The 15,861-nt window shown below is 38.0% G+C and overlaps 1 protein-coding gene across 6 annotated transcripts in view; it reads left to right on the plus strand.

Moving 5' to 3' along the window:
• The window catches only part of LOC112047119 (zinc finger protein 808), a 78,128-nt gene extending 69,287 nt beyond the window's left edge, over positions 1-8,841 (plus strand). For 5 of the 6 annotated variants that reach the window (XM_052889621.1, XM_024084042.2, XM_052889624.1 and 2 more), the window contains one exon: positions 2,993-8,841. In XM_052889621.1, the coding sequence (XP_052745581.1) occupies positions 2,993-3,666 (674 nt within the window). In that variant the 3' untranslated portion in view covers positions 3,667-8,841. Of the gene's footprint in view, positions 1-552; positions 2,106-2,992 lie in introns of those variants that run through there. The other variant, XM_052889623.1, reaches the window with a different exon arrangement.
• The last annotated feature ends 7,020 nt before the right edge of the window (positions 8,842-15,861 follow it).

The following is a 15,861-nucleotide window of genomic DNA, read 5'->3' on the forward strand; positions in this document are numbered from 1 at the left end:
GTGGATTTACGAGATGGAGGCCCTGGGTTCGATCCCCGGCTGGGACGATTGAGGTTTTCTTAATTGGTCCAAGTCTGGCTGGTGGGAAGCTTCGGCCGTAGCTAGTTACCACCCTACCAACAAAGACGTGCCGCCAAGGGATTTATCGTTCCGGTAGGATGTCGTGTAGAAACCAAAAAAGTGTGGATTTTATTCTACCCCTAACAAGTTAGCCCACTTCACACACATTGCATCATCACTTACGATCAGGTGAGATTGTAGTCAAGGGCTAACTTGTAGAAAATAAAAAAGAAAACTTTTCTCTTATAGATTTGGTCAAGGTTTACAATAAGATCCCTGTGGCTGAAGAAAACATGCCTAAAATAGCGATTTCGTGTCTCTTTAGGTTGTACGAGTTCCCTTTTATGAACTATGAACGTAGAGCAGACCTACCAGAGATTCGTCGATGCGCTAACCCGTGGACTTAACTTTTGCTACGCTTACTTGACGATTTTTTGTTATACTCGGGAAGAGCACGAAGACCATTTACGCCAACTGTTCTCTCGTATGCAGGAATACGGCGTACTGCATCTTCGGTGCACCTGAGATAACATTCCTGGGCTGCCAAATCTCCGACAAAGGTACCAAACCTTTAGACAGCAAAGGCAAGGCCATCGCTGACATCACCATCCCGAAAACCGTCAGAGAGCTTAAACACAGTCATTCGCAGGAGCCCTACAACAGCACGTGGACGGAGCTTGGCAACCCCTTCACGCAAGTTGAGCCCCTCGCAGGTCAAATACTCTCCATAGGATCGCATGGCTCCATCGAAACACTTTCGTCACATGTTAGAAGCCAGTGACTTCACCATCTATACTGACCATATACCACTATGCTACGCTTTCCATGAGCGAAAAAGTAACTGCCACGTCAGTAAAGACACTTGGACTTCATCTCGCAATTTACGACAGACATTCAACACATGACATTGTACATGCCTGTTGATCTTGCAGTTCTTGCCGTGTCCCAAACCACATACCTTAAGCTATCTCAACAGTGAAACATCTCTTCGCCTTACCAAGATGACAATACCTGGTAGTCGTACTGAAATGTACTGCGACATCAGTACCCCGACTCCCAGACCTTTTGTCCTAGAGAACTGTCGTAGGCAAATTTTCACCAGCCTCCATTCTCTCAGCCATCCTGGTCCTAATGCCTCAGCTAAGCTCGTTGCACAACGCTTTGTTTGGCCACTCATGCGAAAAAACTGCTGCTACTGGGCTAAGGCATGTTTGGCATGCCAGCGCACGAAGGTAAGCTGACACGTGTCGTCACCCATAGGTACGCTTGTTTTACCTTCGGCGCGGTTCAAATATGTCCATTTAGATCTGGTAGTAACTAATGGAGAGAAAACCACTATAATCTCAGGGAAAACGGAAATCGATTACACAGATGAATACATATACCTAGGACAGCTAATGACCCAAAAAGATTCTGTAGGCAAAGAAGTAGAAAGAAGAATAACCAACGGCTGGAAGAGATACTGGAGTTTTAAGGAAATCATGAAAGATAGAACGCTTCATATAAACATGAAAAGTAAACTTTTTGATACATGTGTACTACCTGTCCTTATGTATGGCAGCCAAACTTGGGCGTTAACAAAACATACACTAAGCAAACTCGCGACCTGCCAACATGCAATGGAAAAGAGCATGTTAAATATAAAAAAGGCAGACAGAGTGAAAAAATTTGTCATAAGAAACAAAACCAAAACCATAGATATAACAAACAAAATCAAAAGGCTCAAATGGCGGTGGGCAGGGCACACAGTAAGAGGAAAAGACTAATGGAGCAAATTTGTGACACAATGGTACCCCAGAGAAGGAAAAAGAAGAAGAGGTAGACCACAAAAAAGATGGGACGACGACATCAGACAAGTAGCAGGCGTGACGTGGAATAGAGTGGCTGAAGATAGACAGGAATGGAAGAGGTTGGAGGAGGCCTTTGCCGATTGGCAAACAGATTTCTAAAAAATAACCAAGAAACAGCTACTACACTCATAAATCTTTCGTTTATGTTTTTAGTTTGTAAAAATTAATAATCTGAATAAAAGGCTATTATTATTATTATTTTTATTAGATCTGGTCGGGCCAACGTCAGTTTTCGGTACCGCCAAGTAGTTTTATTTACTTCTGTAATAAAACTATTTGGTTAAAATTTGCCGCCCTCTGAAATCTGCTGCGCTAGGTTGCAGTTAGCCTACTGGTAAATCCGCCACTGTTTCTGTGACTCCGAAAGCAGCCTCATGGGTAATGTAACGAACGTAAAAGAGAGATGTCAATACTTCCTGAGTTTTCTCTCAACACCTTAACGCTCAACCTCCTTGAATGGCCTTCTGCTTTGCTCTAATAGCCCTCAAGAGGTCCTCGTCGTATAATCGTTAGGAAGAGGAGGAGGAGGATGAAAATCCACATCCTTTTCGGTTTCTGCACGATATTATACCTCTTACGATATCGTAAGTCGATAAGTCTGTACCTCTTTGCCGGTAGGGTGGTAATTAGCCATGACTGAAGCCTCCCACCATCTAGACCTGGACCAATTAAGAACACCTCATTCGGCCTTGCCGGAGATCAAACGCAGGATCTCGTCTTGTAAATCCACTGGGCTACGGAGGCCGTAGTATGTACTTACTTTTTGACCTTTATAACCGAAAAATGACAATCAGACGCTTTGACTCTGAGTTAATGTATTCGTAAATTGACCTAGTTCGTTGGTTGTTTGTTTGGTAGGGATGGTTTATTCTCTTTAAGGTACGGAATTCTAAAAATAAAAACAGGCAATTACAAATAATGTTTTGTTTTAATTTATTATAAAATACGGCTAAAACTCACGTGATACAATGTCGGTATATGACTGACTAGTTTCGAACCCATACGGGGCCCATTTTATAATCAATTAATATTAATATGAATAACACTAACGATAGTTTAAAGTCTAAAATGTTTTGTTTCAGGTTTTGACGCCAACAGAGTATGTCGTGTGATTCTGAAAAAATGTGACAGTGAAATTAGACTTAGGGATACCAACGTTTGTATCCCTATTCAATCGAATTACAACTCGCGAAGTTCGAAAAAGACCTTTTCTTCAAGCTCCTCCAATAAATGTGTGAAAGAAAGCCAAAATAATGTGAAATCACACGCATTATTATGTGATTTGTGCGGGTTTGAATGTAAACGAAAAAATACATTATTACGACACATTTTGGCACATTTTGGTTCGAAGTCTTACTCTTTACGTTATCGACGTATGCGATCTCACGCCGGCGAAACAAGTTACTACTGTAACGAGTGTAACTATAAAGCAAAAGTCAAATCTCATTTAGACAGACACAAGAGATGTCACTCTAACGAAAGGCCGTATTCATGCAAATTGTGCAACTTTAAAAGTAAGCGAAGCGATAATTTAAAAAAGCATGTGGAAACACATTACGCGGTCAAAAAGCCCCATGCTTGTTCGTTTTGTGATTATGCATGTGTCTATAAGAAAATCATGCAGAGGCACATGACGAAAGCGCACCCTAAGCTTCATGTGTCCTTGAGTCGCGTGCAGAGTCACGTCACCACTAGCTACCCTACGGGACACAAGAAGGTCAATGCTGCGACCAAGTGTAACAGTCCAGTGTACTAAACTACACCCAACAATCGTACATCCTACTAATATTATAATCGCGAAAGTTTGTTACTCTTAAATGCCGCTACTACTGCCTACTACTTCTGTCGCCCCTTGATTTAAACCTTTTCGACCTTCGTTCAAAACACCTTCACGAGCTTCATGTTATTGTTACGAACTAGGGTTTGGTACGACAGTGGTGGGCGGCGGCGGCGGCCCGGCACTAGGTATCAGCGGCGCGGCGGCTGGCGGCGCGACTTGCGAGGCGTAACTCGGAGGCGCGCGGGGCGGGGCGGCCGGTACCCGATGTCTCGCTCTGCCGCGTAGACGCAGCGGCGATACCGGGTGGCGGTTCGACGTTTGCTTCGGGTTAATTGTTTCTTCGGGGTCCCGAGTCATCATTCCTGGGATTCGGCTCCCGACGAGGCATTTTGGGTTTTTCGGGCTTCTCCGAATGTTAGTCCGTCCGCGTATTCGCGGAGAGGCTAGTCGCCGTGCTGTCTTCAGACCATCAGCCGGTTGCGGGTCTGGACATCTTCTTCGACAACTATCTTCACCGCGATAACACGCAGACGAAACTGGGACGGATTTGGATCACCAAATCGGCTCAGCTTCCGTAGATAGTAGTCACTTGTAGACACGTGCACTTGAGACGACTGCGGCCGATCCTGCCCTGAGCGTCGTCGCAGTCGATCGAAAGAATTTCAGATCATTCTGGGAACGCCTATGATCGTGTTTATTCCACGACATTCGACAAAAAAACAATAACAAATGATAAGCGATAAAAACAACTCGAAAGGGGCGAGTGATTATGAACCCTATGTCTTTTGCAATAGCGTTTTCAGTGACATTATTTTGTACATTGCCTAGGTATTATATTGTATAGAATACCAAGGCAATGTATAAAATCAATATTTTTTCATACATTGCCTACGCGTTTTAGGTTTTATGACAGAATGCCGGAATGTTCATATTGCCCGTAACATATACGGGACAACCTGTTGTATAGTTCAAGAAAAAAGTGATTGTAAATCTGGTCTTAATGATATTTGTACTTTATCGGGTAAATAATTTATTAGAATGAGAGTGGTGATATTTGATTTTCCACTATCATTTTAATCCTACTAATATTATAAACACGAAAGTTTGTAAGGATGTTTGTTACTATTTAACGTCGCAACTACTGAACCGATTTGGTGAAAATTTAAAACGAAAATATAATAGCTTACACCCTGATAAAATCCATGGTTCCTATGGGCCACCAGTTTGTGAAAAACTGAATTCCACGCGGATGAAGTCGCAGGCGTCCGCTAGTAGGCTGATAAAATTATGAACCATAATGCCTAGTAAAAGCCCCATAGTGTTTTTACTACTCGTCGATTAAAAACAGACACTCCGCTATTAATCTGCTGTTGTATTTCATTTGTAATACTTGTATTCATGAAGGATCCGCCTCGAAGGACCAGAAAAGTTATATGACGTTACATTCTTGTTTTTCGTCTTTCTGATAACAAACACGCACTATGATAGAGACTAGTATGACTTTTTTGTTAATAATTTTAGTAGTAAAAATAAATTAATATAAAAATGAATTCCACGTTGTGTTAAACGTATTATACACGTATGCATTTTTGTTAAAAATGCTTTATTATAGAAACATAATTACATTACATTACATACCTGTATAAAAAAATTACAAGTACCAAAGTTGTTCCAATATTTGCACTAACTTTAGGATTGTCCTCCAAATGCATTTGGGATTTCAGTCTACTTTCATTAGCCAAACTCTAGTACGTTTAACGAGGCGAATAAAATACGTAAACAACCTAAAAATACTAAGCTACAAACAAAGAAGAGTGTATTATCTCTGTGCTTATCTATCGCTTACAATATTTTCAACATTCGTTTTTTCTCCGCGCTAAACGTACCTACTATATATGTTTGTACAAAGTTATTGCTAGTCGTCTGTAGGTATAATGCGTATAAAAATATAAATATGTAAATATAATGTAAATATGTAAATAGGTAAAACGAGTGACCCATATAATATCTGATTACCCTAGCACTAATAGTATATGAATAACGACCATCAATGAAAAAACGTATTTATCTAAACTTGAATGGTTTATTTTCAGTTTGACATGTACCTTCTACGACAGAAGGACCATATTTTTTATTTTAAGTCTTAGACAACTAACTGCCTTATGAAATCAGGCGATTCTAATATTAATATTTCATTTGTTTTTCCAAGCTCTATATTCGGACATGTGAAGTGTTAAATATTGTTAAATGATGTAAATATAAATAAAGTGCGTGTAATGAACTGACTTTATGTCAATTATCTAATGTTGTATAGACTTATATAGAAAAAAGAGAGAGTGAATTTTGTATTTTATTTAACTTAATGATTTATTTTTCAGTTTTACATGTACCTATTTGACAACAGTTTTTTCTCATGAAATTGTCTCTTAAATCTAAAATTTCATTTAAAAAAATGACGTAATTTAAAATATACTGTGTGTAATGAACTGACTTTATGTAATGTTTAATGATCTAATTTTGTATAGATTTATATAATGTTCAAAAATAAGTGTACGATGCCAAAATAAATATGGAAATGTGTGTACAACTTTGTTCCCGCCGTTTGACTGCAAAATTGCAGATGGTATTAGCGAAAAATTTACATAATTATATTTATACATTTGATATATTAAGGTCACTTGAATTCACAACAAAAGTTGACTTAAATATTTGTTGTTGCTGTTGAAAATGTCAGGTTATGCTAGCTAAGCTTATGCTAAGCTTAATAGAAATTTGTATATAGGTGTGTATTTACTAAAGTGACATAGGCTTATAAATATATGTATGTATGGTTGTATATATTTATTTGACATGATTTCGTAATGAACTAATTAATAGGCACCGTTCAAGGATGTTATTAAGTATAATGGTACACATGCTCTAAAATAGCATGTTAAAAACGTGCTATTAGGTATGCTGCATACGAGCATTCTTATCAACAGTTTACATTTGCTCGCAATAAGCATGGTATTTTTAAGTATGCTCCTGAATAAGCATGCTCAAAGCAAACATTCCAATTACACATGCTTATTTGTATCTATCGCTCTGTGTCTATAGTATCGTGTTAGACAGGGGAGATGAAGGTGAAGAAAATACAGAATAGCAATGCTGATCGACTAGCATAGTCAATAAGCAAACCTGTTCAGACGCGCTAAAATCACGCCCCCTTCCACCCGCGCAGCAAGTAGCATGCTCATTATTAGCAATGTTGCGATACACATACTAATAAGTAGCAACTGCTCAATAGTAGCATGCTTTCGTGCTTGGAATGAGCATTTGTAACAGTAGCGTATGATTATCTTTTTAGGGTTACGTACAAAATCCGAATGTCCGTCTGACACAATCAATTTACTGGACCAATTAAGTTGAAATTTGGTACACATATCACCTGTGACCCAAACGCAAAGGTGTATCGTGATGAAATCTGGTGATGGTAAAAATAATAGATAAAATCTGAATTTGGGGAGTCCATATGGGGGCTAGATGGATAATTAAAAAAAAATCAAACTGCATCGTGTGACACTTCAAATGAGCTTGTTCAAATGATAAGTGGATCTCAAATATATATTTTTTTGGAATTTTGAAAGATTGAAGATTGAAAAAAGAGTTTCCAACTTACTCAAGAAAATTGACCAATACCACCTTTTCTTCATTTTATTTTATTAATATTAATACAGGCTGTTTGTGAGGTACGTGGATATGAATTTTCAAAAATAGCAAGACGGACCCAGGAATTATCCAATTTGTTTAACATTACTGGGGACAGGTAAATTTGTTAACGCGCTAACTTTAGTTTACTTGGTTTAACGCCTTTCTATGGTTTTATATTATACATCTTCGTAAATTTACATTTTTTAAGAATGATTGTAAAACCTGAGGAACTGAGAGCTGAAACAGTTTGTTCCGCATAATCAAGACCTTCTATATTAAATTGAATTAAAATATATTTTATGTATACCAGTAAAATGTTTAAATGAACTACTGCTTTGGGTTATAAAGCCCTTTGAAATACTAACAGACCATTACAAATGCCACCAATAAATCCAAATGGCATTTTAAGAAAATAATAATAGCCATCTGGAGTCACAAAATCAGTTTATACACTGGAATCACTAGATACATTTGTTAAAAGCAATTTTTCATATCTTTTGTTACTTACTTTATTATAATTTATAAATGAAAAGTTTTAAAATGTATTGTTTAATGAAAACCCAAACAAAGAATATTTAACAAAATCAAAAGCTGGAACTCAGCAAGCGATCTCAGAATGTTTTAAGCTAAAATCAATTTAGAAAGACGAATATTTTGTTGAGTATGTTCGAAAAGTGTTAAAAATTTAAAACATTAAAATGGGAAGTACATTACCTCCCGCTGTAATTTCCAGACGTTACACTTTCTTTACACTTTTGTCCCGATCTCAGACGAATTAGATAGGGGCCTGATTCGCTAGATGTTATCCCTCTGTCAAAGTTTAAGATCAACGTTCTAATGCGTTTATAAATCGATGTTTCATAGATGTTATCGTTTTTGTTATAAAGAGCTCTCTAAAAAGCCGGTTTATTTAGTTATAGTAAAGACACGAAATATATTTATTGGTGTTAACTATTTCGATGTGTGATTTTATAAATCGCACATCGAAATAGTTCGCCTCGCCCCCGAAAATACGACAGACAATTTTATTGGTGCATTTGAGTGAGGTGCAACTCCATAGTTAATTACTCTATGCTCCCGTCGACAGCGCACAACCTGGCCGACCAGCACTTTCGGTTTTATGAAAATTTCCCAAGTGTGATTAATTCGTGTATCACTTTTACACGGCATTAAACTATCAAAAGTGAAAAAAGCAGCCAATGACAGACTATTACTATATTAACCTAAAAAGGGGAGAGCAAAGTTGTACACCCAATATAATGCGTGTATTATTTAATTTCTTTAATTATTATTATTTAATTTCTTTAATTATTGATCTAAGATTCTTTATGTTAAATTGCAATTTGTACTGAGCAATTAATACCTACCTCTTTATATTGCAAGATGGGGCGTGCGCACCTTGTGGTAATACTGTGTAATTTAATTTATATTAATATATTGAAATAAAAAATTTAATACGTTCATGTAGTATTTCTTCCAGTTTATAATTAAATCAACAAAATGTTTATATTATAAATCTTTGACATAGTCAATATTACAAAATGGTGATCTATACTAATGTTATAAAGCTGAAGAGTTTTTTTGGTTGAATGCGATAATCTCATGAACTACTGGACCTATTTTAAAAATTATTTCTGTGTTAGATAGCCCATTTATCGAGGAAGGCTATATTATATATTATCCCTCAAACTTGACTATTTCATAAAGATATAGTCAAGTTTGACGGCCGCGTGGCGCAATGGGTAGTGACTGCTTTCTGCATCCACGGCCGTGGGTTCGATTCCCACAATTGGAAAATATTTGTGTGATGAGCATGGGTGTTTTCCAGTGTCTGTGTGTATTTATACATTATATAAGTATTTATATGTAGTATATAATTGTATATTAATATTATAATATCAACTATCTTAGCACCCATAACACAAGCTACTCTGTATGCTTACTTTGGGGCTAGATAGTGATGTGTATTGTTTAAGTATATTTATTTATTTATCCCCGTATTTCTACGGGGACGGGAACCACGCGGGTGAAACCGCGCGGTGTCAGCTGGTAGCTAAATAAAATCCCTGGCTAAGTTTGTTGCGGGTACAGAAGAACCAGAACGTAGCTCATAGTTCATTAAAACTTACTGAAAACTTATCTCGTAGGTTTAAGTAGGAATTCATCCTTATGAAATAGTGGTAAACAACAATAAGACTGGAAACTCAATGGTGCAGGTTCTTAAATCTAACCGCACAGCTGACTCGAACACAAGCCGAAGATCCCCGAGCGTTACTTCGTGCAAGTTCGTAGGCGATACGATGCAGTTCAGAGATGCGCGGGTGCTTGCTTCATCAAAATCACCGACGCCGATTAAATTAAGTGTTCTGTTTATTTATATTAAAATATGTACGGATTAGATTACAGTTAATCGTTACAATTACGTTACAAAAGCCTGAAGACAGAACAAGCCCCAAAAAAAGAGGTTCTGCTCACGTTGATGGCAGAGGTGGAGCAGACTTAAAAGGTGTCAACACTTACTCACGTCTTTGTCGAGCCCGCCTCGGCAGAAGTCATCGTCATCATCATCATCATCATCATCATCATCATCATCATCATCATCATCCATCATCATCATCATCATCATCGTTGTCAGCCGATGGACGACCACTGCTGGACATAGGCCGCTTGCATGGACTTCCAAACAAAACTGTCTCGAGCCGCCAGCATCCAGCGGCTCCCTGCAACCCGCTTGATGTCCACCACCTAGTTGGGGGTCGACCAACACTGCGCTTTCCGGTGCGGGGTCGCCACTCCAGCACCTTGGGACCCCAACGCCTATATGTAGTAAAACTTCTTTAGCTCTACCTCTTAACGTCCGTTCGCCTCGACCGATTACACTTTTCGTAACGCATCCGTGCCGGATTAAGAAAACCTGAAGCCCTGCGCAATTTTTCCACGGTGGACCCCTAAATTGTTTAGGTAAACTATAAAAAAATAATTTAAAAAAAACGCCCGGATTTTAAAACTGCTGGAAAGGATGCCCTAAACAATTGCTTAAATAGCTTATAGATTTTTAATGTCGATATTTCGACCCTAAAAAAATATAGTTGTTTTAGAAACTTTCATTCTCAGATCTCTCTGTGACTCTGTGAAGGGATGACATGTAAATATACTCGTAAATTCCTTGGAATGTCAAAAGCACTTGGTATTGAGGCAGGGAGTATGAAAGGACTAGAACATTTTAAAAAATCTTAAAAATCCTTTAATCAGGTGGTAATAAACCTGTCTTCAAAAGCTGAGTCATGTCCTTACTCGTGTGCACTTCTGGCATACTAAATTGGACTAACTTTAACGGAACTGCATTCTTTGGACTGTAAAGTCGGCAAAATGCTAACGTCCTACAGGGTGCGTCAACTGCATTCCCGCAAGTGCGAAACACTAGTCACACTGGTAAGTGCTAAATTAAATTATAATTCTGATTTCTGTTGTTTAATTTCTCACTTAACTTAAATAATAAATTATTTTGATCTACCCCGCTTGTTGACGGAACGGAACGGCGAGTTCGCCGTGTCAAGGAATCACTATTAGATACTTATTTAAACTAAGTCTATTCTGACGATATACAACGCACGCACTGTGAGGACCAAAGAAAAGGTCATCGAGCTGGAAGTTATGAGCAAGTTGCGGTTGTTAAGGATTGTCTAAAGTCCGAAAACAGGGGGAGAGCTCTATAACCCTCGAATCCAGCTACTCGTTCTACGACCGACAGGCCCAAGGTGGTGTCGGATTTATCGTTCACAGATACCTCGTGAACAATGCTATACAAGACGAGAGTAGGTATTTCGAGAAGGTACCTGTCGCAGGGTAACATCAGCGAGTGGAGCACGATAAAACAAATCAAGAATCAAACATGCTTTTATTGAAATTAACTTTACAACAGTATGGGTTAAGGGTTAGCACCGCATGGCTGGCTAGACCAAAGAGAGAGAGCCGGAAAAACTCACATGACAAGCTTACATAGAATGACAGATCAGTGTTTCCATAAATAAAAAGAAATGTAGACGCATAGACAATATTTCCAGCAGTACCATGTCCTATGAATTACTAAACGGTATTCGCTGTAGTACAGACAGACAGTGTAGTGCTGGGATATACAGGACTACTCAACAGCCTGATGATAATTTTACCAAAGATTGAAAGAATGAGCCTAGTTGACCCGACACTATAAGATATCCCATACCTCAGCCTATACGAGATTAGTACCTACGGCTTTCGACCACCTTAATACCAATATGGCGCCAGGCGAGTACCGAATCACATCTGAACTGAAAGCGGTGGGGAAGCCGATACTTATAGTCCTTGAGCCGTGATAGCCCAGTGGATATGACCTCTGCCTCCGATTCCGGAGGGTGTGGGTTCGCATCCGGTCCGAGGCATGCACCTTTTCAGATAAGCGCATTTTAAGAAATTAAATATCACGTGTCTCAAACGGTGAAGTACAAACATCGTGAGGAAACATGCATAAATGAGAATTATCTAGGTTTGTAAAATCTGCCAATCCGCATTGGGGCAACGTGATGGACTACTGGCCTAACCCCCCATAAATCAAGGTAGTTGCAATCCCAAGTGGATGAGGATGACACAACACAGGGTTACCCTATGAACGACATTAAGTGTGTAGACGTAGTCACTTCCTCAATTATTTACACTCTTTTGTGTCGCATAATAATCGTTATGGCAGAGACTGAATGACCTTAGTACCATGTTCAATGACCTCAGCAGAGTTTCTCCACAGCCTCCACAGGTGGGGCTAAAAATGAACATGGCCGAGAAAAAAATAATGTGTACACATCTTTGACTATTTAGACTGGACCTGTTTCGCACCCAAATTCACCAACAAAAAAGTCTGTCGTTTTTTTAAGGGGGACGGGGTAAACTCGCACATCAAAAATATTTAACACCATTATATCAGATTGTTAACTGAGGGTGGAAAGAACCAATTCCTGAGGTATTTAGGCTATAATTCGAGTAGGAATTGATTCTTTTACCCGTGTTAAACACTCTACTTTTCATTTCGAATATGAGGAAATTTCATTTCGATTACGAGGAAATTATAATTATTGTCTATTTATTTAGCCCGCTCTTGAAACGTCGGTAAAACAGTCGTCTAATTTGAGAGTTGTGGCTACTCCCCGTTAGGCGGCTCTCTCCAAGGTGAATGACTTACGTTAAAATCTCGTTTATTCCTACTCGAAGAACCACTAATGTTATAGAATTCACTTTTCCTTTGGTAGAATACCTAGATTGCTTATTGCAAGATAAAATTACTGGTTCACATTTATATGGTTTTTAAAATGAAACTTCACATAGCACTCTACACCAAATGTCTTGTTTAATCCACCGACTTGGGGAGTAAGAGAAGAAATGAGATGGCAAATGATCGTTCGGAAACAAATATAACTTTAGACAAAATTCAGTTTAGAATTTTTTTTAATATTAAATACTATATATATTATATCTCAGACCAATTATAAAAGGACCTGTATCGCACTCATAGTCACGAACAAAATTGTCTGTCATTTTCTGAGGAAAACGAGCTTAGATTTTGTATATATCGTATACTAAACTAGAAGTTTTTGCCCGTTTTTTACACAATTCAATCACACAAAAAGGTATTTTCACGGAGCTCTTTAACCGACAAACACGATTACAACTATTTAACATCGATTCTATACAGACAGTTTTTATAATCACATTAGATCGTTGATCATACACTTTGACAGAAAAGTAACGTCTAGCGAGGCAGGTCCATACAATAATTGGTCTGAGATATTATATAATATAATAATATATTTAAAATTAACTGTCATTATATTTTTTAATCATAACCTTTTTTTTTATTCCGTCACTGTTATGTAACAGATTAGTATCCCGCCAATTTATGTCGACTTTTCAAATTTCATTTAGGGAGCTCAGCACGTTATTGTTGCGACTTATTCCGATTAAGAAGTTTGCGCTAGGTTTACACTGGCTGTCTAGAAACTTACATGGCCGTAGCATTTTTTTTTTATAATTACTTTATTTTTTACATAAAACTTTTCTTCAAGAACTTCATTGACATCTGAACAGGCTGTATGGTTAACGATCTTTGCCTATCCCCGAATTTAGTTGGGGACAAATAAAAAAAAAAACATAAAACTCTTCACAGCTGATGACAGCAGTTCAATAAAGTTCATTCCGGCCCTTAGGTGGGAAGTAATTTGTATGAGTTATTCCCTCCCTGTGGAGGGAAGCAGCATTTTCCACCCGATACTCAGATCAAATAACACTACTTTCCGAGTATGAGAAATGAAAAATCATAACTATTTGGTATTTTAAAATAAAACAAAAACTAGTGTATCTCTAAAATAAAAGCTCTAATGTAACGAGATTTCAAATGCTTTTTCGTACCAACATCATCCATTACTATAGTCAAAAGGTCGTTAGTCTGCAGCTTGTCTTTGCGAGAAAGGCTTCCTCTAAAGATTTCCATTCTATTCTATTTGTTGCTACACGAGACCATATTGGCCCCGCTCTGCTACTATTATCATCTTCCCACCTTTTAGTCTGTCTGCCTCAGTTTCTCTTGCTGTCTCTCCGGTACCATTCCGTTATTGTCCTGGTCCATTTAGCTTTTTTTGTAAGTTGCGTATGCATTTTTGAATTTAGTTTTGCTTTTAATGTCTTTTAATTTTACTCGGTCCTTTCTTGTGACTCATATAGTGCTTCTCTCTGTTCCGTTCTGGGCAAACTTTCATTTTGTTTTTCAGTTGTTCTGTCAAATCCCAAGATTAATAATTATGGTAAATATGTTGAAAATTTTTCTTTTTTCTTTTATAGGCTTGTCTTTACTTTCATGACTTTACTAAATGGCCAATATCATTTTCAAGTTTTAACCGTTCTTCTTTCTATTTCTTTTTGCATACATTCTTTGGTAGATAGGCGGGTATGTTACATATTTTGACAGTTATTATAGTATACAATATATTTTTTTAAAAGATAAACAAAATCAACTTAAAGAAGGCTACCTTGTTGAAGCGAGTTAGATATATAGGGTGTTTAGATACAATTGCAAAGTCTATGTTACTTAAACCACATAACACACAGAATATTGTATTGAAAATTGTAGGTGCATATGTACAAGTTAGACAAAAAAAAAATGAAAAAATATACAAAGCGAAAAACCCTAATACCTGCTGCTCAAAGAACCACATGAAAGTGCACTGTCTGCAATACCCAAAAAAAATTCAATATTCATGGCTTGAATCAATAGGTACATCATCGGCTTAGCTCCGTCTTTAAACTGATCAGCAGGTAGGACATAATAATTTTATTATTTTTCCATTTTCAGAGTAAAATAAACAGGAAGAATTTTTTTTGTTCGGAAATTTTTATATTTTGTACATAAACAATGATCACGTATTTTTTCTTTTTTTTTATCCTAAAAAAATATAAATTATCGTTAATGTACTCTTTTTTTTTGGAGTTTATTGGAGTTTACTCCTTAAGAATCGATTTTTTATATATAAGGCGCCCGGTATGAGAAAAATCCGAGGGGTAAAACCAACTGAACTAACGAAAAAGTGTCACGTTTTTGGTGCGCACCTTTAGTGCGCAACTTTCTAATTTATTTTAATGATTATATCATTGTAAAAGTAAAATATATAATGTGAAGTATATTATAAAGTCTATTAGTTATTTTACAATTCTATAAATTTAGTCTTCTTTAACATAAGCATTACTAAAGCCCTACTCGATGTGCACTGTTTACCAACAAAAAAAAGTGTGCATGTTAAAAAGAAACAAAAAGTTACCCCGAAGCACGTCTCAATACTCGCGCCTTAAAAGTGAAAGGTGCGCAACCGAGGTGCAGCAGGCCGCGGCGTGCGCGCCCGCCTACAGCATGCACATGGGTGCGCACGTATGTGCACGCTGTTGGCGGCAGCGCACGGTGAAAGGTGCGCAGAATAGGTTGCGCACAAAAAACGTAACGCATGTAATTTCATAACTTATTGGAGTTCACTCCTTAAGAATAGATTTTTCATATATAGCCTCCGTTATGAAAAAAATATGGGCAGTAAAATTCGATGAACGCATAGCGTTACCTTTTTTGTGCGCAACCTATTCTGCGCACCTTTCACTGTGCGCTGCCGCCAACAGCGTTCACATGCCTAGCGCGTCCGCACGCACGTACACGCTGTTGGTGGGCGCGCACGCAGCGCTGCACCTCGCTTGCGCACCTTTCACTTTTCAGGCGTTGCTATTGAAAAGAGTAAACTCCATCTGTGCGTCGGAGCTGACACACACTTTTTTTTTTTTTATTGAGAAAGAATACAATAAGGAACTTAAGCTAACTTATCCTAATAACTATACAAATCATGCCCACGTGGAATGGTGGCAAGAATACTGGCTGCATTTCCGCGCTGGACAGCCAGGCTGATCCTTTGCGCAAAAAATGAG

This window comes from Bicyclus anynana, chromosome 26 (assembly GCF_947172395.1).
Source record: "Bicyclus anynana chromosome 26, ilBicAnyn1.1, whole genome shotgun sequence".
Classification (NCBI taxonomy): domain Eukaryota; kingdom Metazoa; phylum Arthropoda; class Insecta; order Lepidoptera; family Nymphalidae; genus Bicyclus; species Bicyclus anynana.